This window comes from Lissotriton helveticus, chromosome 1_1, assembly GCF_964261635.1.
Source record: "Lissotriton helveticus chromosome 1_1, aLisHel1.1, whole genome shotgun sequence".
NCBI lineage: Eukaryota > Metazoa > Chordata > Amphibia > Caudata > Salamandridae > Lissotriton > Lissotriton helveticus.
In genome coordinates, this window is record NC_136057.1 from 720,195,112 (window position 1) to 720,221,427 (window position 26,316).

Sequence of the window (26,316 nt, forward strand, 5' to 3'; positions counted from 1 at the left end):
TGTCTACCTATAATCTCTCTCTCTACAAGTCCTCTCTATCTTTGAGTCTATCAACTTGTCTGACCATGTATCTTTCTGTCTACTGGCCTGTCTGCCTATCTATCTATCTATCTATCTGTTAGACCTGCAGCCTTAGGGTGATCTTCCCCCAAACGTTTTGCCTTCACCCCCCTATTTTTTGCTGAGACTCATTTTCGATGGCCCTATCTATATATATATCCTTGGAACTCTATGTATGTATGAATCTATCTATGCTAGCTATCACCAAATCAAGCAATATCTAGCTCCTTGCAACCTTATCTATATCTATCCTTTGCACTCTATGAAAATCTATCTAGTTATCTATGAAAATCTATCTATAACAATATGTATCTACCCTTGCAAATCTGTCGATATATTATCTATCTTGCAACGTTTTCTATCTTAACAATGGTCTCCATTAATTTGCCTTTGCAGGCCCCTCTATGCATCTATCATTTCAACAATCTGCATCTATTTGTAACAAAGATTTACAAAAATTAACGTCTGCTGTCAGCCAGGACATTTTGATTTTACTAAAATTATGTGTATAGTATAGTTATACAGGCTTTCAGATAAATGTCATCCATTAGTATGTCTCATTCACAGTTATCTGCCAGGCACTACAGCGTGCATCATGGGTCAATGTTCAGCCCACTTCAGCCATTAGCCGACTTCACTAGGAGTTGCGGAATGCTATGCTTTCACAAGGAGCACATCCGCACACCAAGTATTTCCCTTCAGTCAGCGAATACTATTGTAATGTGTTCTTCTTTGAGACTAAAAAAATATGTTTGCCTTGCAGCAATGTTTCTTTTTAGATTATTACAGGTTCGACAGCTTCCCTTCCGCAACAATAACATTTTGCAAAAGCCATGGGAGAACAAAATAGAAATTCCAAAGGCTGGCAGCCACTGCCAGACATACTGGCTTTGCCAGTGCTTGTCTTTAGATCTGTAACAGATTGGCATTTTTACATGTGTATAGAATATGTAAAATACATCGAGACATTTCTATGCACAAGTTTTCAATAAATAATTTCACTTTAATGGCAAAGAAATAATTTAGACGGATACAATATGCACATCTGCAAAAAAAAAATAGAAGCAAGCTGGTTTACAAGCGAGGTAACGCAAAACCCATAGAAAATACATCATCCAGTTTAATCTGCTGACAAATACTTATCATAAAGGCTTTACAAAGACTACAAAACTTTTCGAATGATTTATTTCACTGCTTCTGTCTATTTACATGATATGTTACATCAAAAATGTACAAAATATAAAATGTTTACAGACAAATGTTTCACAAACAAGTTTTTTTATTTGTAAACTATGTGGACTCACTGAGATGTATTGCGGGAAGTGTTGTAAATGATAATGTTCAGTGTTTGCCAAACATATAAGGTACTGTTGTGTGATCGAAGCTGAAGAAAGTATATGGACTTTAATTCCATTTGACAAGATGCTACAGTACATGCTTAAAGTTGGCAAAGATTTGCAATAGGACAAGAGCACCGTGTAAGGACCTTTAAATCAGGGAAACAGGCAGTCCTGGAAAGAACAGCAAGTAAATGGAACTCTTGTATACAGAGTGTCAACATAGTGGCACCTTGAAGGTTAGTAGCACCAATTCACACCATTGAGAGTTTGTACCCACCACATTTAAGGTTTCTACCCAATGCTACAGCCTCCAACCAGTGTATGTTTTGCAGATATGCTCTGCTGGCCTCAGCGTGGTCAGTTCTTTTCATGCAACCTGTTTTAAGCCTGCTAGAAAACGGTTGAAGTTGTTTTGAAATACACTGGCTCCACATACAAAGTTGAAACATGCTAATCAAAGCATTGACAGCGTCTGCATAGTCATAACAACTGTAAGTACAGGACAAACACTGCAGGGAACACAGCCTTTTAAGGATTGCATTCTGAATGTTTTCCCATTTTACAGGGGATCTCAGCATGTGAACACCGACGGGATAAAACAATATTTTGCTTTGTTCATTTCTTAAATCTGTGCAAGGTTTTGTTTTAAATCTGTTTTATTTACAATAAACCTGCCCAGCATAATGTGCAAAACCAACCAAGTTTACAGTTAATATTCTTCTGCTTTAAATTCCGGACTTGAAATCACTGCTTCCTTGGTGCTCAAATCCTCGAGTTAGCTACCAAAACAACATGCTTAAAACTATTTTCTTTCTTAAGAAAAAACGTTGTGCTCATGCTGTGTCAAGTGCATCCGGCAGCGCTGGACTTTTGCCCACCTTTCTCAGCTTTTGAAATCATAGAAACAGTGGCTTGTGAGTTAAGGGTCTGCATGGTGAGCGAGGCCCCGAAAGTGCACTGTTTGTAGCAACTGCTCATTTCATTGTTTACTTTCTTATGACATCAACACATCTGGGAATGAGGCTACTGTGTTAACTGACATAATGTCAACGAAATGGAAAGTAAAGGAAAACTGTGCAAAAGTACCAACTGATTCCGGAGGTGTGGTAGAATGTTAAACTGTTCAAGAAATCTTTTTAAGGCATTGAAACAGCACCATTGGAAATGTGTTCCTTCTTATAAGCGCCGACAAAGGCTCAAACGAATGAAGCCCTATTGAGCCTTGTGCCAGCGTTTTTTCAATAACTGGAATCAAACTCGTGCTAAGGTGTGGGATAGTGGCCTTAAACGACCATTTTTGGGAAAAACAACTTTGTAACAAAAGGTGATTTACACACGAAAATCCTCATTGGAGCACGCTGACTGTGGAAAATGGCAGTTAGTAACATTGGCACTTCACCTGCATCTCGCAGCAGTGGTACGTTCCTGACGCCCGCACAAGACAAGTTTGTGCTTCTTCGTCTTAAATTAATTTTAGGGTATGAGCCAGGCAGCAGTTGCGCCTCAAGAGTCGCGAGACCAGCACCACGTGGCTCAAAGAGGGTTATCAGAGAAGCAGCCAGCGGCCAGGACGCGGTACTGCTTAGCAGCACCTGAGAGCAAACTAACACATTACCGAGGTTTGTGCTGTAAACCTTTATCAAAGAGAAAGACGGAAGAAAAATAATTCAATTTTGGCTATCACATGTGCAATCTGCTTTCTTGTTGCCCATCTTTTAGGGTTCTTTCAGTTTGGCAGAAAGAGTCGTGCTCTTCTCAAATTGTGTCGAGAGGTCTTAGAAAGCCACAGAATTCAAGTTTTTCCTCTTAAAATGCAAAGCTCTTCCTGGTCACTATAACATGTAACTCTGACTTTGACACCAACGGCAACCTGTCCATCTCCTGATACCCTGGTGTGTTCTTTTAGTCTTTTTTTCTTTTTTTTTAAAGGCTTTCGGATAAATCTGTTTCAACCATGGGCACCCATTAAAGAGTTGATTCAAGAGAGGAGTCCAAAATCCCATCATGGTGGCTGGTACCATCGCTGTCACAGCTTTGTGCACCCGAGAAACTGGCTGCTTCCTGGAGCCTCATTAACATATTCATCTGCAAAAGAGTAATGGAGAAACACTTTTTATCACCAATGGTATTTGGTATGAAAGTGCAAAGATCATAATTAAACATCCTGATCAATATATTGCATTTGGCATTAAAGGACAAAGATCATAATTAAACTTCCTTGTTAGAAATGGGGTCTCTAGTTGGCAGAGGTATGCAACATGTCCAAGTCGTGACCACCACTCTAGTCAGGATGAGTCAGATACACACTTAAAATTAACCTGTGCTCACCCTCTGGGAGCATGGCACAGAGCAGTCAGGCTTTACTTAAGAGGCAATGTGTATAGTATTTGTGCACACTTTAATTACAGTAACTCAATAAAAACAACAAAAAGACTCCACACCAGTTTAGAAAAATAGTTAATTTCACTGAATAAAACAAGACCAAAATGACAAAAATCCAATCAGTAGAAATTCGAGATATGAATTTTTAAAGAATAAATATGAAAACAGCGCTTAGAAGTCACCAGTGGTCAAAAGGTTACTAAAGGTCACAAGGGACCGGTACACATTTAAAGTTCACGGCGATGGAGGGTAGGGCTGGAGGCAGAACCCATGAAGGGTTGGATGAAAAAGTACATTGTATGAAGCATGATTTTAAGAACACGATGCATCGATTCCGATTCACACAGTTGGGGCACAGTCTCATCATCGAGCATCGCAGACCCTGTCAAAGGATCGGCGCTGTCCCACCATCCACTGATGCAGGATCAGCACTGAGTCTTCATCATTATTGATTCAGCACTGCGTCAGCGTTGAAGGGTGATGCATCAATTTTTGTCAAGCAATCGGGGCAATGCACTGGTTTTGGCAGGAAAACATCTGGAGAACCCATTTCTGAGGACCAGAACAGGAGGGGGCACCTCAGGCAACGGTAGGACTCAACGAATGCAGAGTCCGGCAGCGTCAGGAGAGTTGTAGGAAGTCTTTTGCAACCCTGAGACTTCTTCAAAACAGGAGGCAAGCCAGCAAGCCCGTGGAGAATCTTGGGTTCAAGGATGTAGAGAGCTGGTCCAGTCCCTCTCACTCCCAGGCAAAAAGCAGCAGGCCAGCATAGCAGAGCAAGTGGCAGGCCCCCCTGTAGCACAGCAATCAGCAGGTCAACACAGCAGAGTCAGTAGCAACGTGGTAGTCCCTCATACAGCAGAGCAGCTCTTCTTTTTGTCAGAATATCCTTGGTTCCAGTAGACTTCTGATTCTGTGCTGTCAGGGGTCCAGTACTTATACCAAAGTGTGCATTTGAAGTCGGGGGAGACATCAAAGAAGCTGCCTATGTATTAATGTTTCTCCTAGGTTACCTGGCTCTCAGCTGCTCAGCCAGTGTGAGTGTTCTGAGTGTTCTGTAGGTGTGATGGGGATGATTGGAATGTTTGGGTGCCTGTGTGGTGAGGTGTGACGTTGAAGCAGGCAGGTTGCTCCTGGTGGGGCTGCTTTACATGGATGATACCTGTAACTAAGACCTAATAAAGAAACTACAAAAATATCCTCGGCTACATCTGGTACATCACAACATAATTTTGGCGACGATCTGGAAACAGACTCATGTGTGGCAGCTGCTCTTACTGCAGATGAAGATGACACAGAAAGAAGATTGTGCAACTGAAGAAACTAACAGAGACTATGAAACATGAGGATACAGGACATTTACTAAGGATTTAAGTTAGCAGACAGGTCAAGTCAGCAACAAAAAACGCCCTGCAGCCCCATCAGTATCCTTTTCAATGGACAGGCCCAGACTGGGCATAATTCATTTGCTTACAGGATTGGGATTCCCTGCTATTGAGACAACTTGTTTGATCCTATGCAAATCCAGCAATCTGAGTTATCGAACAGTCACATTCACAGTGGAACCTGCCTGTGAGTTGTTGTCAACTGAAAGTGTTGGAAGTTTCTAAGGAAAGGTCTTTCATCTAAGGATTTCACAACCTTCAAGGTCATCCATACGTGTGATCTGAAAGGGCTATGACTACACACTCTGCTTTTGTACAGTATTGTCGTGTTTGGCAGCGCTTTGTGTGAGCAGCTTTCATTGTTTGCGTGTCAAATCATTTGATAGAGGTACCAGCGGCCTTAGGGGGCAAACAGAGGTGAGGCATATTGATTATGGAGTTGTTTTTTTTTCTATTGTGACTTGTACAAAGTGACAACAGTTAAACCGATGCTGTGCGGTTTAAAAAGGCGGCACGAGCTAGTCTGCGCACGCATATGCATTTTACCTGCTCCACGCAGTCGCACAAAGGTGCTTCTGCGACAAATCCATTGCTTGGCATCAGTGCGAGCTGCACAGGGACATTTTCATGTACCCTTTGGGTTGTAGCCACCCGGCGCTCATATTGTATGCCTGCCACCATTTTGTTTTGTAAGATGCAAGCAAGTCCTGAAAATGTAATATGCCCGCAACCCTTAGATGCCGCCGCATCCCAGAGATCATCATTGCTAACAACCGGAGGAACAAACCAAATGTCTTTACTAGAGATGTTGGTGGTCCATATGATCCTTTTAGGTTTGTTTCACATGTATCAACCAGCAAGACCAGACCCTCGTAGTAAACCTGTCTAATCTACAACTGACTCAAGACCAAATGACCGTCCTAAATAAAGGCTTAAGCTTTGTACCAACACCTCGATTGGATACCTTCAAACTAAAAAGCGAGCTAGCTGAGTTTTGCAGAACCCTCAAATTAAAAGCCTTCTTCCATAACATTCCTAATAACCAAATAGAAGGCGACACATCTTTACGCAAGAAATCAACCTTCAATCCTCCTCATGCCAGTGTCCCGCCGGAATTTCATACATTTGAACAATCCCTAATGAAGGGCGTGGACATGCTGGACAAGAATAAGAAAACATTCCAAAATCTAACCAAAAAAGAACGAGAAGCCCTGGACTCATTAAAGCAGAATGAAAACATAGTGGTTAAACCCGCTGATAAAGGGGGAGGCATTGTAATCCTAAGCAAAGAGGGCTACAATGACCAATGCCTGGCCCTCTTGGCAGATACAAGATTCTACAGGAAATTAACCAGCGATCCAACAATGAGATTACAAAATGTAATATCTAGCATGGTTCATGAAGCAGAGATTAAAAACTGGGTGACCAAAAAGGAAGCTGACTACCTCATCACCTCAGACCCAAAAATCCCCTATTTTTACTCACTCCCAAAAATCCACAAAAACAGGTCACCTCCTCCAGGGAGGCCTATAGTGTCCGGAATCGGATCAGTGCTTGAGCCGCTCTCAAAGTTTGCGGACGAGTTCCTGAAACCTATTGTACAGAGAACACCATCATATCTAAAAGACACTCGAGATTTGCTAGTACAGATCCAAGAAAAAACCTTTGACCCAGACACTATGACCCTAGTAGGTCTGGATGTGGAATCTTTATTTACCAGCCTGCCACAAGATGACACACTACAAGTATTAGAAGATATACTCTACTCAGAAGAATGGCAATACACCACACCGAGGCACTTTATTCTTGAGTGTTGCAAGCTAGCCCTAAAAGAAAATTTCTTTGCTTATGAGGAAGATCTTTATCTCCAGACCCATGGAACATCGATGGGCAGTGCCTTTGCCCCATCGGTAGCCGGGCTGTATGTGAGTAATTTTGAGAATAAGTTCATCTACAATGCAGCCAATGAGTTCTCTCCAAACATTCTCTATTGGAGGAGATATATAGATGATGTGATCCTAATTTGGGACACATCAGCTGATTTGGAACAATTCATCCATTGGCTCAACCATCTTGACCCTTGGCTCAAGTTCACTTACACTTCCAGTAACAATAGTTTGGATTTCTTGGATCTGACAATCTTTGTGGAAGATAAAACTTTACAAACAAAAACCTATACTAAGCCGACGGCCAAAAATAGTTTGCTTTCTTACCAGAGCTACCACCCCAAACCTCTAAAAGACAATCTGCCTTTCAGCCAATTTCTTAGGTTAAAACGAAATTGTAGCAAGAAAGAAGATTATCTGATCCAAGCACAAGAGCTCAGCTTGAAACTATCCAAAAGAAACTACAAAGAAAAAACAATAAAATACTGCAAAAAGAGAGCAAACAATCAACCTAGAGAGTGCCTTTTACAAAGCTACCCCAAAACACAAACACAAGATCTGACGACCTGTGTCACCACTTTCTGCCCTTCAACATATGAAGTGAACAAATTGATAAAGAAAAACTGGCATATTCTGAACACTGGAGTTTTCAACTGGCCTAAGCCCAGGTTTGCCAACCGCAGAACAAAGAACATCAAAGATGTTTTGGTCCATACCCGTCCCCAGAAAAAACAACCACCAACCATCACGAGGGACGTGAGTATGAATCCAGTGACAGGCCACTATCCTTGTGGCTCATGTGTAGTCTGCAGAACCACCACCATGTCTAAAACACTGCAGCTAACCGAAAAATTGGTATGGACACAACGCCAGCATACGAACTGCAATTCGTCACATGTCATATACATGATTACTTGCAAATGCAACAAGAGATACATTGGCATGACATGTCGTAAGATCAAATTGAGGATTGGAGAGCATAAAAGCAATATCCGCCTTAAGAAAAACACTACAAAACTGTGTGCCCATTTCATTGAAATGGGCCATTCGTGTGAAGAGCTTCAATGGACAGTGCTTGAGATGCTCACCGATAAAACCACAAACTGTGAGCGCCGTTTGTTTGAAAAAGAGCAAAGGTGGGTGGATCGCCTCAAAACTTGTGAATACGGGCTGAACGACGCCATCCCTTGGCACCGTTTTGCCACCTGACCATGATCATTGATAAGCTACAGTCTGTAATTCATGATGAAACCGCCTGATAACAAATTTGTTTCTTTGGATCAATAAAGCTATCACCTCAATGAATAAAAAAACTCCGAAGAAACCAGCACGCCTATTCGACGCGCCTGGCGCCTTTAAATCACAGTGCTCTCGATCCTAACCACACCCCGGGGCAGAGTCAGCACAAGGCGGAAACATCCACACACGCGGGTAATGGCGGCGATCACCTAGAGATACCGGTAAGGCAAATAATTCCTTCCAAATACTAACGGAATGCTCTCTACGACAGCTCTGAGCTTCAAGCGGCTTCAAAATAATGAGACCCCGGTGAGGCAGAATACGTACTGTCTTTCAGGTATGAAAACATTGCACATACTTTATGCGATAAAATAGCGTCATGTACACAGCCTGACCTCACGCTTTGTTATACACCGGGTGCCTTGTTTACATTCTATACCCTACCAGACTGTAAGATCATAGAATTGTCTGTAATATGAGTACAGTTCTAACGCGCACTTTAGACTAAGTATACACAACAAAGATATCAACCAGTATTTCGTTTTTAACATAAGAGAACCTAGCATCTCTACTCTCCATTATTTGCCATTTTTAAAGTCTAGTAGTTTTGGCTGAAAATGTCACAAAACTCTGATAATGAAATTCACTATCATTAGGTGTAAGGTGTATATGTGTATGCAAAACCTGTACTTCTGTCTATCCCATTGCAGATTACGAAGGGAAATTCCCTAACAAATACACTATCTGAACAAGAGTGTTTGTACCAAAATGACTGCACAAATTGTGTGAGTACAATACCTTTATGTTATGTTTTGTGAGTCCTGACGAAAGCTCCGCAGACCCTTCCAGGCCCCAGGAGCTGAAACATGTCGACGTACTTCTTTTAATTACACTATCAGACCTAGTAACTCGGTCTAAGATCGTACCACTTAGTTTTAATCAGTGGTGAGGAGCACCCCCCATTAAAGAACTTTGGGGCTGTTTACTCCCTATTTTTAAATATTTGTTCCTTTTTTGCACAGTTTTCTTTACACCTTTTTTCACGTAAAAATCTCTGGACACTGCACCCTAGACCAGAGGCGCCTCGGGCGAGGCTGGCAAACCCACTACTTCAGAGTAGCCAATGATAACTGCCACAACTCTAGTGTGGGGCGGACGAAACACATATACCGCACCTTTTCCAATCAAAACACAGAGTTTTTTGAGGCTACTTTGATCTTTATCCCTTATGCCAAAGGCCATAAGGTGTAACTAGTGTCCGTTATTCTATTTTTGATAATTGTTTCACATGTACCCACTGGAGCGTCATTTTTGGTTTGCGCTCTTTATTCTAGTGAAGCATTGACAATACAGGTTAGTGTGTCTATTTTGCTTTGTGCTGCTTGATCATGCCTACGCTCCAGCTCCACACTACTCACGTAGTTACAGAGCCTGAAGCCAAAGGCTCACTGAAGTGTACTCGCTTCAATGTTGTTTGTTTCAGCCTGGCACAGAATATGTTATCAAGCGTAATGCAGCTGTGGCTGAATGTCACAATGTTTTTGACATGATGTGGTAGTTGTGCAAATGGACACAAACACTTAGCTTGCACTTGAGTGGTTGTGCAATTTACTGATGTCTTCTGACAGCAAATCCAATGTGACTTTTTAAATGGCCTAATTGGTAACATTAAAGTTTGCAACTCTCAAGTTTTTAAATCATGCCGTGAAGCAAGAATTTTGGTACATTCCTTTGGGGTCACTAAACTTCAGAGAATGACTCTGTACTTGGGGTGCACAAGACTAGAGTGCGGCCAGAGTAGTATTTCTCAGGTAAGAGGTCGCTCACCAGCGAAGGGTTTTGTTATTTCTGGTCTTTGAATTATTATCTGGCCGTGTTCTGTATTTCTTTTGTCTTGCACATTCTTTGTCTTCTTCAGCATTGTCAAATGACTGAACAGTCATGTCTTTCAGTCCCTTGCTGTGCAAGTTCTTTTTTAATTTTTGGTAGTGGTCACGAAGCCTTGTATTACACATGATGCGGGTCCATGTTCATAATGTCTGTGATGGTGTTACACTTACATTAAATACCTTTACTGGCGCTACATGGCTTCAGGGCATGTCACATATCCTACACGGGATTGTTTAATGGGTATTGTTCAACCATTTTCTTAGTTTAGTCTGGGTACCCTTACATGAGTGTTGTCTTAATGTCTTAGTGGATGGTCACCCATTTTTCAGATTGTCTTTATAGACCGTTACATGAGGGATCATTTACTGGGTAGATGGCGCTTGTTTTTTCATTACTCGTTGCACATGAGGGACAGGATTGGGTTTTAGTCCCATTTCTATGATGTACATGACAATCACTTTCATGAGGGATGTCAACATGGGTTATAGTCCCATTTACATTATTCTCTGACCCTTACATGAGGGGTGGTTTAATGGGTGTCAGTCCCATTTCCCCGGATTACATTAAGAAGAACCCTTACACAAGGGATGTCTTCATGGGTCACAGTTCCATTTTTGCAAGTTTTTTACCCTTACATGAGGGGTGTCAAGGTGGGGTTTTGTCCCATTTTTACAGCTTACATTTTTATTCCTTACATGAGGAATTCCTGGATGGGGTACAGTTCTCCTGTGTTTACACTTTTAGTCAGCTCTCTAGTTTCTTGTGATGTTTTTGCAAACATTGTTTTAAATTTTAATACGTTTTTATAATGGGGAGGATGGGTTATATTTCTTGTGTATCTATTTATTCATCCTCTCTGTTTTCTTCATTGTTCAGTCCCTCTCGAGATGTTGTATTTTATTTTGCATCCCTGGGTTCTGAACTATTTTCTTCATGTGTACATTTTTGTGTATAGTTGTTCCCACTTAGAATTTGTTTTTTTAGTTTCTGTTTAAAAGTTGGAGGATGTGTTATATCCTGCCTATGTATTAATGTTTCTCCTAATTTACCAGGCTCCTAGCTGCTCAGCCAGTGTGAGAGTTCTGAGTGGAATATTGGTGTTATGGAGATGATTGGAATGTTTGGGTGCCTGTGTGGTGAGGTGTGACAGTTGAATATGGGCTGAGCGGCAAGCAGGCGGCTCCTGGTGGGGCTGCTTTACATTAATTCTATGTGTAACTGAGAGCCAATAAATAAACTACAAAGATACTCCTCGGCTACAACTTGTACATCATTACAGAAACCTTTGAAGATCACAAGGTCCCTGCCTTTCTTGCCCTGGCTCCACAAACACTACAGAGGGTAAACAGATCTTTGGGTGGGGACAGGCCCTATTCAGGTGCGAGTGTCAGCTCCTCCCTCCCAATGTACCTCAGGAAGGCCCATAAGCCTGGTGATGGGCCATCAGGATGAAAATGTCACGCCCCAGCTTCCTTTGTGTGACTGTCTAGAGGAAATGCACACAGTCACGCTAACCCAGACGTATAGTCAGAGACCAGCAGAGACACAGAATGGTTAAAGTAAGAAAATGACAACTTCTAAAAGTGGTAACAAACAACAAGGTAAACTACCGCCCCATCTCTCTTTTACCTTTCTTCTCAAAAATCCTGGAAGCCCACGTCACCACCTGTCTCTCACAGTTTATCGAGAGCTCCAACTTCCTCGAGGTCAATCAAGCTGGCTTCAGACCCGGCCACTCTACGGAGACAGTGATCTTGGCCGTGCTGGATGCCCTGAGGGACGGTGTTGACAGGGGTACCCCCCAGGCCCTGGTATTGTTAGATCTGTCAGCCGCCTTCGACACGGTGGATCATAACATCCTTCTCCGCCGTGTCGAGCAGGCTGGTATCCAGGGCCTGGCTCTGGCCTGGGTCAGATCCTTCCTGACGGGCAGGTCTCAGACCCTAAGCCTGGGTGCTTTTAGGGCTCCTAGAGAGCATTCGCCCTGTGGGGTCCCCCAGGGTTCTTCTCTGTCCCCTCTCCTTTTCAATCTTTATCTTCGTCCCCTTCTTTTCTCCCTAAGGCTGTGGGACGTTACCGTGTTTAATTACGCGGACGACCTGCAGCTTATCTTTTCTCTTAACTCCCCCTCTGCTATTTCTAACTTTCAGTCAGCTATGTCCCATATTCTCCAGTGGATGGGCCATAACCAGCTAAAGTTGAACCCCGGTAAGACGGAGCTCCTCCTTCCTGGTAGGAGCTCCACTTTCTGGGGGCCCCAATTCTGGCCGGTGGAATTGGGCCCTTCTCCCACCCCTGTGGCTTCGGTGAAGAGCCTAGGGGTAACTATTGACTCCGCCCTATCCCTAGGGCCGCAGGTGGCGACCGTGGTCTCGTCCTGCATCTACCAACTGCGCAGGATCAGGAAAGTGGCATATCTTCTGACACCTGATGCCCTCCTGCAGGTCATCATGGCCCTCGTCCTCTCCCGCCTAGATTTTTCCAACTCGATCTACCATGGTCTGCCTAAAACATCGATGGGCAGACTACAGGTGGTCCAAAATCAGGCGGCGAGATTGGCCTTAGGGATCCCGAAGTGGCAATCTGCCAGGCCCCTTCTCGTTAAACTCCACTGGCTTCCTGTTGCTTCTAGGGCAGCCTTCAAGATCGGCTGCCTCACTTTCAAATCTTTGGCTGGTTTCTGTCCCACCTTTGTAAAATCTCTCATCCGACCCTATTGCCCGTCCCGCAATTTGAGATCTTCCCATCTTCACTTCCTGACTGTTCCCTCTTATAAGCTCTGCAGATCTGGAGGCCGGAGATTTGCATACCTGGCCCCCAAGCTCTGGAACTCTTTCCCTCTCTCCCTTAAAATTTCCAATTCTCTGACACTTTTTCGTAAATCTTTAAAAACTTGGCTTTTTCCCCAATCTGGCTAATCTCTCTGTCTCCTCTATTTCCAACCAGCGCCAGGAAACCCATGGTGTCAGTGCGCTATATAAGCTCCCCTTACGATACGATACGAACAGGTAATACTTCAAAAAATAGTTAAATAAAGTGTATAATTAATTGCAAACTAACAGAAATGGGAAAATACTCCAAGGTTGGATATTGTAGTCTGTATTTAATGTCTTAATACAGAATGCATAGTTTTGGCAGCAATATTTCATCCTATGCAAGTGTAGTCCAAAATCTTGGTTCACCCAATGTGCTCGTGATAGGGTGAATGGTGCCAGTAAGACACAAGATATAGTGATAGAAAGAGCAAGACGGCGCAATTTAAAATACGCTGCACGCTGAGTGCGCTTTTCCTGTTTCTGATCATTTTCAATTCATTTTGCATTTATTTAACTATCTTTTTAAGTATTACCAGTAGAAATATTGATGTTTGTTACCAGATTCACCCAGCTTTCAACTCGGTATATATAATGTTTCCTATTGTCTTTTCGGTAGCTTTCTAAAAGTGGCATTTTCAGACCTGCAATTTAAAAATCAACTTTACTAAAATATGTGTTTTTAAATTGTGAGTCCAGAGACACCAAACTCCAATTTTCCATCTGCTCCCAACGGGAAATGACACTTAAAAGATGTTTTAAGGCAATCCCTATGTTAACCTATGGGAGAAATAGGCCATGCCCTAGTGAAAAATAAATTTATCTGTTTTCACTACAAGGACATGCAAATCTCACGAGTACATACATGTTCTACCTTTTAAATACACTGCATCCTGCCCAAGGGGGTACGCAGGGCTTACCTCAGAGGTAACTTACATGTAATAAAAAGGAATGTTTGTGCCTGACAAGTAGATTAACTTAGGAGGTCGAAATGGCAGTTTAAAACTGCACACGCATGCTCTGCAATGGCAGGGTGGAGTCATGTCTAAAGGGCTCCTGGGTGGGTGGCACAATCAGTTCTGCTGGACCAATCATATCATTTAATTTAGAGGCTCTGGGAACACATAGTGCCCTTTACTAGGGACTTATAAGTAAATACAATTGTGGATAAGCCAATGTTACCATGTTCAAAGTACAGAGCATATGAACTTTAGCACTGGTTAGCAGTGATAAAGTGCCCAGAATCCTGAAGCCAGCAAAATATTAGTCAACAAAACAGAAGGTCAGGAGGAAAAAAGTCAGGGGAAACCACGCTAAGGATACCAGGTGCTAACAATGCTGATCATATAATGCATTTGATATTACACCCGGATTAAATTAACCTTGTTAGATTTGGGGGTCTCTAGTTGGCAGAGGTAGGTACCTTTGTCCAAATAGGGACCCTTGCGTCTTGTCAGGGTAAGGGGGTACACTCCTAAAATAACTCCTGCTCACTCACTTGGTTGCTTGGCACGAGCAGGCAGGCTTATCTCAGAGGCAGTGGTAACGCATTGTGAACACATACAGTAACCCAGTGACAACACTACAGATGGACACCATACAAGTTGTAGTATAAAAATAAGTATGTTTATATAGACTTAATACAAGACCACAAACGACAAAAATTCACAATACTGTACTTTAATAAGGGTAGAAATAGCTTAGTTCTCGTAGATGCAAAATGCGACACTTTGAGTTCAATGTACCTTTGGATGTGTAACGCTATACAACAAAAGTGTTGCAGGGAAGGTGATGCATTGGGTCCTTACACGCAAGAACGGTCATGCGTCAGATCCCTACTGCTGCGTAGGGGATACACTGGCTCTTCTCAATGAGGGGAGGTGATGCGTTGGTTTCTTGCTGTGCTTTTGTGGTGATGCTACCAGCAGCGCCGTGATGCGATGAAGATCCGGTTCAATGAAACAAAATGGCATCTTCTTTTTGATGCAACAACGATGCATGCACACCCGACGGGTGAGCCGCGAAAGGCCCTGCGACATGCTTCTCTGGTGATGCGACGGCGTCTGCTGTGATGGCGACACTCTTCTCCGGTGATGCGAGACGCTTCAGGTGATGTGATGGTGACAGCGGCAGCACACTTCTCCTGTGATGCGCCGGCGACACTCTTCTCCGACAACGGCTGCGGTGGCAACACGCTTCTTCGTCTTGAGTCGCACTTCCAGCTCCCAGTGACACGCAGTCTCAGCTCAACAGTAGGCACTTCAATTCCCAGCAAGGAAAGGCATGGGAGCTGGTTGGTGAAGTCTGTGTCCCTGAGACTTCAGCAGGAGGCAAGCTCTATCTCAAGCCCTTGGAGATCCTTTACAAGTTGATTTGAAAGTAGCAGAAAGTCCTTTCTCCTTTCTTTGGCAGTCAGGAAACCACTGCAGGCCAATCCTCCAAGCAGCACTCAGCTTAGGGATAGTCTCCTCAGTTTCTCTGGTTTCTTTCCTCAACAAAGTTTCTTCTTGTTTCCGAAAAGTGATCTAAAGTTCTTGGGTCTGGGTCCCAATATGTATACTAGCAAATCCTTTGTCCTCTGAAGGCAGAGGTTCCTGTACCCAGTTCAAACCAGTTCTATGCAGTCCTGGAGCACTTTTTTTTTTTTGAGTTTTATATAGCGCGAACTAGACCCGAAACGAATCAGGTATCAGAGCGCTTTACATAGCACAAGTTACGTTTTTTACATGAGGACACACACTTTCATTTTTAGGCACGGGGAGATGAAGTGATTTGCCCAGAATCACAGGAGGTTTTGGCGTAGTTACCGAGACTCGAACCCAGATCCCCAGGTCCGAGGTCGAGCGCCTTAGCCATTAGGCTAACTCCTCTCCTCTCACTTTGTTGACAAGGCTCCTTCTTTCCTTGACAGTGTGGGCCAGGGACATCAGACGCACCACAGAAGGTGGAGCCAGCATTGTGGAAGGCAGGCCCAGCCCTATTCAGGACCCTCGTGCAACTCCTCCAACCCATCTACATGCAGATAGCTCAATTCAGCCCTGTGCTGACTCACCCTGTCTCCTGGGATTCCCCCACTCCCTATCACTCAAACTCCATACAAGGAATACACAACCTAGCAGAGGCAGGCTTGGATAGTTAGGCAAGAAAATACCGACTTTCTAAAAGTGGTATTTTCAAACACAGAATGTTAAAACTAACTTCACTAAAAGATGTATTTTATCATTCTGAGTTCAGGCATACTAAACTCAAATGTTTACCTAGTTCCCTGAGTCAGTTAGGATTATAAGATGATATAATCAAACTGCCCATTCTGGCCTATGGGGAACCGGTAGCCTTGCAATAGTGAAAAATGAAAATGGCATGAATGTGGCAGGGTGTTTTGAAATTAAAAGCTTGAACAGGTACTTTTAAGTTTTACGTGTCCTAGGAGTGAAAGAATCCAACATTTGTTTTTGACTACTGTGAGGCCTTCCTCTCCCTTAGGATAACATTGGGTTGCCTTATTATGAGTGCTAACCTTTGTTTATGAATAGGTAAAGATTTCATGATTGGTGTCTGAGAAATTGTAAATTAAAACCCACTTTAATGGTAAAGTTGGATTTTAAGTTACAAGTTTGAAAATGAGTTTTGAGATAATTAGGGTCCTGACTTGGCTTGGTGAAGTGGGTGTAGGTCATAATTTTGAAGCCCACCTGGCCGAGGACCAGACTGTGGTGTCTTTCTCAAAGAAACTCACCTCTGTCATGCCCAAATTGAGCTTCAGGCAGTTGGTCTTCATCCAGTGGGTGGCTTCTGAGATGCAGTTGATGAATTTAGTTTTGGCGGCCGTAGGTGTCCATAGAGAGGGAGAGGATGACCTCATTAGCATATGAAATTAAGTTGAGTTCATAGGCTCGGGTGAAGCTGGTGAGCATGACCATGTCTTAGGGGATGAGCTTTGGGTTTCTCCATAAATCAGGTTGGAGGCTGAGATGGTGTAGGGGCCAGGTTGACAACCTTTGTGTGGCCTGTGAAGAAGGAGCTGATTCACTGGGTTGCCGTTCTACGTATTCTGGTCTTGTGAAGATGATGGATGAGAACTGGGTGGGAGATGTTATCAAAGGCAGCGGAGAGGTCAAGATGGATGAGAGCCATGGAGGGGCCCTTGTCCATGATGGGACAGATGACGGTGGCATTGTTGAGAACAGTCTGGGTGCTGTGATTAAGTCTGAATCCAGCTTGGTAATAGTCCAGGAAATTCGTGTCATTGAGGAGGTTGGTTAGTTGTTAGTTGAGATGTTCCAGGTGTGGGTCTGTAGTTTGCCTGAGTCTATGGCTATACTGATGGTTTACTCAGTAGCAGTCGGATGGTGGTATGTTTCCGGGTGTCTGGGAAGGTGATAGTAGTAAGAGAGCCATTGTGAACGTGCATAAGGGTGGTGCAGATGAGCTTGAGTGCAAGCAAGGGTCTGGGAGTGCTCCTGAGTGGATTGGGCACATGTGGCAGCAGTTGCCAGAGAGCTGATGGTGGTCCAGCAGATCCGGCCTTTTTTCAGTGATCTCTCCCCATTCTGTAGAATGACTGCTAGAATGGAGGGGTTAGGTTGGGGTACAAAGTTGTATATTGTGCTTATCTTGTTGCTGAAGTGCAAGGGTACCTGTGAAGGGGTGATGGTCATGGCGGTGGCAGTGGAGGGGAGGGGCAGGTGGGTGAATTCCTTCACTATAGAAAAAATAACTTTTGAGTTGTTGATGCTGTTGTCAATCCGTTTGGTGATGGGTGTACTTTTTTTTGAGTTGCTGATAGTGCTGGAGGCATGATTTGCCTGTCACTTTCATCAAGGTTATGTCTCCAACAGCACTCCAGTTGTTTTCATTGTTTTCAATGATGTTTGGGTAATCGTCAATGTACAAACTTGCCTGAGGTCTGATCATGAAGTGGCAGGGTTTTTACCGGGCCAGTTAGTCTGCACAGGAGCTGATCCAGTTATTGAAGCGAGTGATTAATCAGGAGAGGGTGTTTTCTTGGTGCCTCTAGCAGCAGGTTATGGGGTTCTGTGCACCAGGTTTCCTCAGAGATTTTACTCCAGTTGTATCAGGTGGTCTTGGTGTGTGTGGTTTTGTGGTAGAGAGTTAGGTGTAGGTTGTAATGGATGAGGGAGTGATTTGTCCAAGTTGTTGAAGGCGGGATGGGGTCCAGAGGAATGGGTGGGTCCTTCACTCATTGAGTAAATGCAACTATATTTACTTCTTCCATGAAGCTGCTAGTGTTAGGGTCGGAGTGGTCCTCCAAGTGCAATTGAGGTTGCCAAGGGATATGAAAGAGCTGGAATTGAGCATGAGAGGGACGATGGTGCAATGGTGGGGGTCAAAGATGGCTCTTGGGAAGATACGCCAATAGAGTAGGGCGGTGTTGCTCCGAATGGTGCATTTGAAAGCAAGGTGTTGGAGTTGGTTGCAGGAGCTTACTGAGGTGAGGGAGCAGTGGATGTTTTGTGATTCCTCCTCTGGATTTTCTGGTTCTTTACTGTCTTCCAATCTTGTAGCGGGGAGGGATGACTGTGGCGATGTATGGCGTGGCAGTAAGTTTGAGCCAGGTTTTGGTAAGGAAGAGTAGATCTGGGAAGAGGTCATGCAGTAAATCTCAGATGTTAATGCTGTGTCTGGCGAGTAGGCAGGTCAGTGTGCCCAGTGTTGGCTGTGGCAGTGTCCTGAGAGGCAAGTTTGCATGTGCGGTAAGGGGGAGTGGTGTGATGGGGAGAATGCTCGGAGAGGTACAGGAGAAGTGGCAGGCAGTGCAGGCAAACACACCTTCAGTGCTGGCTGGGGGAGGGCTCAGCTGTAACACAGAGATGGGTTTTAGCCGCAGAGAGCACAGGCAGAGTAGCATTTTGGCTACAATGGGCTGGGGGAGGATCAGGGATCCTGGAGCTGGGAGCAGATGGATACTGACTGGCTTCCTTTTGGTGTGCCTTCAGCACACCACAAGTGGGCCTGCTGAGAGTCTGCCATTATCATGGTCTGGGGGAGGGAGGGATCCTGTTTGTGGTGGCCAAAGATGGCCATTGCAGGAGCATTTGAAGTGGGGAAATGTGGGAGGTGGAAAGCAGTGTCCTAAATGAACAGATGAGTGTGCGGCAGTGGGGGCAAAAAGGAAGCAAAAAATGCTAAAGGAGAAACAAAGAGAGTAAAGATGGAGCAAGAGAAGCTGAGTTTGATACAAGGCAAAAAAAAAAGCTGAAAAAAAGGAGGCAGGGTACAAAAGAAAAACCAGAGGCACAAACAGAGGCTAAAAGATGTAGAAAGAGAGGCAAAAAGTGGCAAAAAAAAAAGCAAAAGTCAGTGTGAGAGTGAATCCAGGGCAGGGTGAGTGGAAAGAGTGTGAAAAATGAGGCAGGAAAGAATGGAAAGAGAGGTACAAAGTGTCAGGTAGTGGCAAAAAAGCATGTATGAGGCAAATGTGGAAAGTGGCAAGAGAAAAGGCAAAAAGCACAAAGAGGCAAAGTTTGAACGTGGCAGAGAGAAAGGCAGAGTGCAAAGAGGCAGAGGAAAAGAGGAGGCAAAAATGAGAAACATGAGAGAGACAAGGGGCCTCGAATCAATGTACAGGATGGAAAAGGGGTCCGAAAGGGCGTGGGGGGGGGACAAACGGCTAGGGCAACAGCTAAGGCAGCCAAGGAGGACCAGGCAGCGACTTCTTAGTGTATACGAGGAACAGAATAACACCAATTGTGGGAACTGCGATTTCTTAATGTAAGAAAACATACAACTATTAACTAGCGATTTCTATTGGATAGCAAATCGACCTACTTCATCAAAATGAAAGAGGTAAGCTGCAGTTTGCAACCGATTAGGAATGAGGGCAAACTCAAGGATGGTGGCCTGCTGGGGTCACCAGACCACCATATGTCTGTGATTACATTTCAATAAAGCAACTATTTTTTTTAAACGCTGCCCATTTTCCTTAAAAGAAAATGGGATGTGTTTCAAAAAAGAAAATGAGACATTTAAGTTAATTTTTTAAGAGCAGGCAGTGGTCTGTCGAACTGGGTCACTACCACCTTCAAGGTGTTGGTAAACTATTAATGTTTTGCAACTGCAATTTAGTCACAAAACATGAATTTATCCCATTCAGTTTCAGTATTTGGAAGGGGAACCCTAACACATCCTTTCCAAATACTGAATCGGTATGTATTCGTAATTTGTGATTCATATATACCAGAAGGCTGTTTTGCATTCGCAAATGAGTGCATTTGAGGAATCGGCCCGTTTGTGACCGCAAAATAGCTATCTACATATGGCCCTATATTTTTTCCTTACCTCCCAAGTATAGCATTGACTGTAATGATTTGTGCATGGGAGCAATACCTAGGATTTTGCATATCTAAGGAAGAAAGGGTCATAGTTTTTTGGCTTTAAATCATATGATTCGCAGGCTGACATGGTTTGTGTTAGGCCACATACTGAACTACGTCGGTGAGTTGTAAAAGCCTGAAAAAAGGTTTTGGGGATCATTTTGAATGACATTCAGGAGGGGGGTGAAAGGTGCTGCTATCTTAATTGTGATTTCCAATGGTAAGTAGCAATGGTTTGCGAACACCATTGCAAACACTGAAAAGTCATCCAAAGCATCAGTGGGGAAGGGAATTGATTCACAAAGTTAATATTTTGTGACAGTCTCGGCAGAGCAGTCTGTGGTCTAGGAAAGCAGTGCATGCTGCCAAAAGAGATAGTTTTTAAAAGCAGCACCATTTTAATTAATGAGCATGAGCTGCATTGAAATTTGTTTTTTCGCGTTTGGAAAAACAAAAGCAAGGATGGTGGTCGGTGTCACATGGAGGCCACCATCCATTATTTGTAGCCATTAGGAATGAGTCACACATTGCATTCTGCCTAATTAATATTCAATAGGCAGGTAATTTTGCAACTCTTGGTAAACATGCAGTTTGCATGGAAACATATTGGTGCACAGGTTTGTTTGCAAAATGCATATCCATTTGCCAACAATTCGGTGGGTACACTGCAAATCATGATTTGTGAATGGGTCTGTGTGCATTAGGCCCATACACACCAATTTTGTCTCTTCTCATTGAGGCAATTCACCACCCTAATAACCTCGAAGTATAAACACCATCTGCAGTTTCACCAGTAGCTTTAGTAAATGTTTTTCAGATAACTAGATTGATATGAATTTTCATAAAGATGTCTGGCATCCTCTGTACTCCATGTGAAATGTGGCCCTCAGGCCAAGGCAAATTTTATCACTTGGTAAAAGTATGGGGATGTGAAAGACAAAGAGGCATTTGATGACAATTAGTGAGTACTGATATAGCACACTGTCTGGAAGATAACTGTTGCACGGAGATCTGCTTCTTCCAGCGTGAAATCCCACAGGCCAGTCAGCTTTTAAACGATATGCTATTTGTAAAATGAGTACCATGGATGTGGGTAATTAGAACAGTCATAAAAAACGTAAAGGGAATACGTTTCACTTTATTAATATGAGATTTTAACAAGAATAATTTAGTTGGAATGTTGAAATCCTAATTAAATATGTACCCCAAATGGATAGACATTGCACAAATCACTACTTTACTTACACTGCAAATGAACAAAAACGTACATGCAAAAGAGTGTCTGCCTAATTTTGAGCTTTTCAGTTACTGTACATGAGCAAAATATTATTACCCAAAACTTTCGCAGCTGATTGGCAAACGCTGCAGCGCTTAGCTTCTGATTGACAACCTCAGCTAGTCAATACAACTATCTGTCACGTACACCAGATATAAACAATAGAGGAAAAACAAAAGGAAAAGGAGAGGAGAGGTGATTGTTAGGCACGAAAATGATACATTGTCACTAAAACGAATGAGAACATGCAGGAGCAGAGCTGATATTCTGAGTTAAAATTCTTTGTTGTTAACTTTTTTTAGCTTTTTGATACCGACAAATAATGACATATGCTCTTCTGAGCCACACACAAACTTTTTGTATGCGCAAAGTATTTTTTATGTGCAACTTACTAAAGGATCTCCTTCCGAATCTGTTTGCTTAATGTGCTTTGAGGTTGTTCCTTCCTTGGCAGAGCTATACCCCTCATAGCCAACGTCTTCTGGTCTTAATTGAAGTAAAGATGGCCACTCATGTTGTGACGAAGCTGAGCTCCAAGGGTAGCTCTCTAGTACCCGCTTTGAAGGATCTTCCCACGGCGCCCTTTTCCCATACATCTGCAATCAACAGAGTTACAAATATTTCACACAGCCAGCTCAGAAATGAAATTGCAGCAGGATAGAATACACAAGCACAGCAGTGGAATTGCCATGATCTTCATCAACTCCACCACTTCCTCTGACAATAACCTAGCAAAATTGAACACATGAATTTCGAGCTCGACATCAAGCCAACTTCACCCTGAGCGGCACCCTCATTTACAGACCACTGAGACCTCCCACAAATTAGCTGACACCATTGCAGACTTTATATCCCCCTCATCTTCACTCAACTCTAATGCCTCACCCCCCTTAGAGATCGGTAGTTCCACCTGAAAGACTGCACTGACCTGACCATGACAGTACTACGCAAAGTCCTAGAAAACCTCGGCCTTGCCTAACTTGACAAAGACCCACGCACTTCACTGGACACCTTTGGGACCTGAATGCCAGTACCTTCAACATCATCTCAGTCAACAATCCCAGGCCAATCACTTGAACTGACCATGCTCTCATTAAATTTACTATCCCCACCGCACTTCAACACAGAACAACCATTGCCAAGCTATCCCACTAAGACTGTAACATCATCCAAGGGGAAGTCTAGATGACCTAATTCAAGGAATGCTGGCCTTAACACTGCAGCAGCATGCCCAACACAGTTATATACTTCAATAACTGGATCACCTGACAGCATCGCTCCTCTCAAACCCAACAATTTCATAAGCTCCAGAAAGCAATCTAGCTGGTACACTGAACAACTCAGTATGACAAAGTGCCAATGCAAACAACTGCAGCGCAGATGTAGAAGGTGCCAGGACAAACCTGCCCTAAGACACCACCACAAGCAGATTCGAGCCACCAAACATTTCACACTCATCAGCTGCATCAAAGCCAGCACCAACAGCAGTACGGAGATCTTCACCTTCATGAAGTATTTTACCCCTTCAGCAGCCTGCTCCACTAACACCACACCTTCACAGTACCTCTGCACAAAGCTCTCCCAGTTAGTCTGCACCAAGATAACCACAATATATGACAACTTCGATCCCCAAAAAAACTCTTAAGACATCGCTTCATGACTCCCCATCTCATCCAAGGAAACCACACTAACCATAAGCCCCTAAATCTCCATTATAAAAACTGCCTCCACCAAGCAATCCATCCACTCCAGGGACCCATTGGATCCTCTACCTCACCACAGATTTGCTAAAGGACTTGTATCCATCAGCTCAGAGCTCACTCCAACCCTTCATCTCTACAGCCACCTTCTCTGATGCATGGAAACATACCACTGTACAACTCCTGCTCAAGAAGCCTTCTGCAGACCCAATGATACTCACTAACTACACACCCATCTCCTTACATTATCATCAGACCAAAGTCCCGAAGACAATAACCAACAAATGCCTATCCAATCATTTCAATACACACCATTTCATTGAAATCACCCAATCAGGCCCTACTAAAGCAGGGATGAAATCCGTAGGATCCTGGACAGAGAAGACATAGAAACCTCCTGGGCCTCTCAACAGCAGTCCCACCCAATCTTCATTTGACATTTGAATGACATTTCAATACAAGGACATGGTATCTCTACTAAATAGGGTCTTTCCGGAAGGAAGAACATGGTCAGTAAATCTGACCCGTACCGCTTAGTCACCCACAACTTTATTCGTGGAGTACCACAATCCCTTCAGCCCAACCCTCTTCAATGAATACATGATCCAGCTTTTTTACCATCATCTGGTTCCACAACTTCAATGCCCACTCCTACTCTGACAACACTCAACTTATACCTTTGCTCTTGGACAAGACTCACAATAGCCAGACCTAGTTCGCCGCCTGCATGACCAAGGTCTTCAACTGAATGAAGACCAACTGTCTCAATCTAAACACTGACAAGATGGAAGTCATGATTTTTTAGAATAACCCAACACTGTGACATTCCTCCTGGTGGCTAGCCGAACTCTATCCTACTCTCACACTGACAAAACCACACTTTTAACCTTGGGATCGCTATTGACCGTCAATTCAACATGACAGGCAAAGTCAGCACCATCACTAATTTCTGTTTCCATACCCTGAAGATGCAAATCTTCAAATGGCTCACAATCAGCATCCACAAAACCAGCAACTACTACCTCGTCACAAGTAAGCTGGACTATTTGAACATCCTTTATGCCAGACTCAGCAAAGAACTCACCAGATAACATCAAACCATTCATAACTCTGCACCCAGAGTCCCACTCAACCAATCATGCAGCACACATATCATACTGCAATGAAGCTAAAAGAGCTCCACTACCTCCCAATACACAAAAGAGCCCCGTTCAAACTCCCCACACACACTTTCAAAGCCCTACACAACATGGGCTCAGCCTACCTAAACAACCAAATCTGTTTCCACAAACCCATCGGACACCTCCACTCGGCCAGACTCCTACTCGCACACATTGCATGCATATGCATGGCCAGCAGGCAAGCTTTCTCCTATATTGCTCCCAAAGCCTGGAATGACCTGCTGCTACACATCAGTCACCTTTTCCAACCTTGAGTTCTGCAAAAAGCTAAAGACCTGGCTCTTTCAATAAACCCACTTACCAGCAATTAGCCAGGCTACCTCCCTAGGTGACAGTACACTTTACAAATACAACTAACATTAGAGAATAGAAAAGTCTGAAAATACAAATATAATAGACCTCTATAAAAATAAAGCAGTAACCATACATTTCTTAATTACACATTTATTTGTTGGCTGCCTTTGGAACTGAACTGGTGCCACCTATATATGTAGAAGCAATTAATGGCACTGAGGGCTGTTAAAACTATTCTACCTAAGGCCATTAAGAAAATTATGACAATAACTTGCTTATAAATATTTCTTCATATGGCTATTCTCGTAAAACTGATCCCTTAACCTCCTCGACCTTCACAGTTTTCCCAACCTTTTTTCCTGTCTATCACATTTCTTATTTAACTTCCAGTATCTGTCTTTAAAGATTTTGACCCATTTAACTATAACAGCTCAGCATCTCTTGATTGTCTAAAAATACCTATGCATTCAATAAAATGGTCTGTCAATATCAACCCAACTTTTGAGTTATATAAGTTTATTATTTCTTCTCTTCCAGTGAGCCTTTACTTTTTCTTTTCTTTCTAAATGAAAAATGTTCAACCGAACCAAGGGAACCTTCATGTAGTGTCACACCAGTACAGCACTAAATAATCATGATATTGTGCTGTGGATTCGTGTTCTAAATAGAGCTTAGCAGAACCTAAGGTACTTGCTTATAGTACGTGACTGATGTTTAACGAAACTCAATGCACAAACATTGTCATCACATCTGGAATGTATGCATCTATCACTGCAGTATACTATATAATAATACAAAAATAAAGTCTGGACCTGTTCTTCCTTAGGTCCCATCACATATTTCCACAGGCAAACCATGCATTTAAGAACTAATGTAAGTACAGTGATAGCCAGTACAATTAAGATGTCAGCACTTGCCATGTCAAGAACTTACTTTAGATGATCAATAATATGGGATGTTGTGATGCCAGCTTATAATGCAGTCTAATGTCAGCTCAGTGTATAATCCTAAGGCAACAAATGTTACCACACCCATTTTTAACCCAAATACCTTCTTGCTTCTCACTGGTAGCGGTATTTGCTGCTATCAGAGTGTCTAGGAATTAGGTGGGACATATACTGTTAGTATTTCCAACAATAGTATGAGTTCTTTCCATGCATCTATAAGAGTGCATTTTCAGAGATGTTATACATTTTATTAGGTAATCCTCACATACTGTAAATGTGTAAATGAAAGTATGTAGGCAGCAGCTGGATGAAAAATCACAAAAGTCATATTCTCTCACAACTTGAAAATGATAACACAGCTGTGAATAAATCCATCATTTTGTTAGGTCCCAATTCAAATGGTTTAAAAAAAAAAATTCTTTGACAATCTGTTATATGACCTTTGAAGGATGCCCAGCTTTCAGACGTGGCCCCAATTACATGTCCTCTGCCCTAAAAATAAAAAACAATTCTCTAAAAAGCTGCTATTATTGATATTTTGGTATGTTCGATGTAGGTTTTATCATGGTATGAAGAAGTTAATCGATTA

At 43.0% G+C, this 26,316-nt stretch overlaps 1 protein-coding gene across 2 annotated transcripts in view; it reads right to left on the reverse strand.

Moving 5' to 3' along the window:
- Nucleotides 1-1,042: 1,042 nt before the first annotated feature.
- NAV3 (neuron navigator 3) overlaps nucleotides 1,043-26,316 on the reverse strand; it is a 1,248,418-nt gene continuing 1,223,144 nt past the window's right edge. For both annotated transcript variants that reach the window (XM_078674251.1, XM_078674250.1), the window contains 2 exons: nucleotides 21,998-22,201; nucleotides 1,043-3,485 (listed from right to left, as the gene is read on the reverse strand). In XM_078674251.1, coding sequence (XP_078530377.1) covers nucleotides 3,366-3,485; nucleotides 21,998-22,201 — 324 coding nt within the window. In that variant the 3' untranslated portion in view covers nucleotides 1,043-3,365. The remainder of the gene's footprint in view (nucleotides 3,486-21,997; nucleotides 22,202-26,316) is intronic.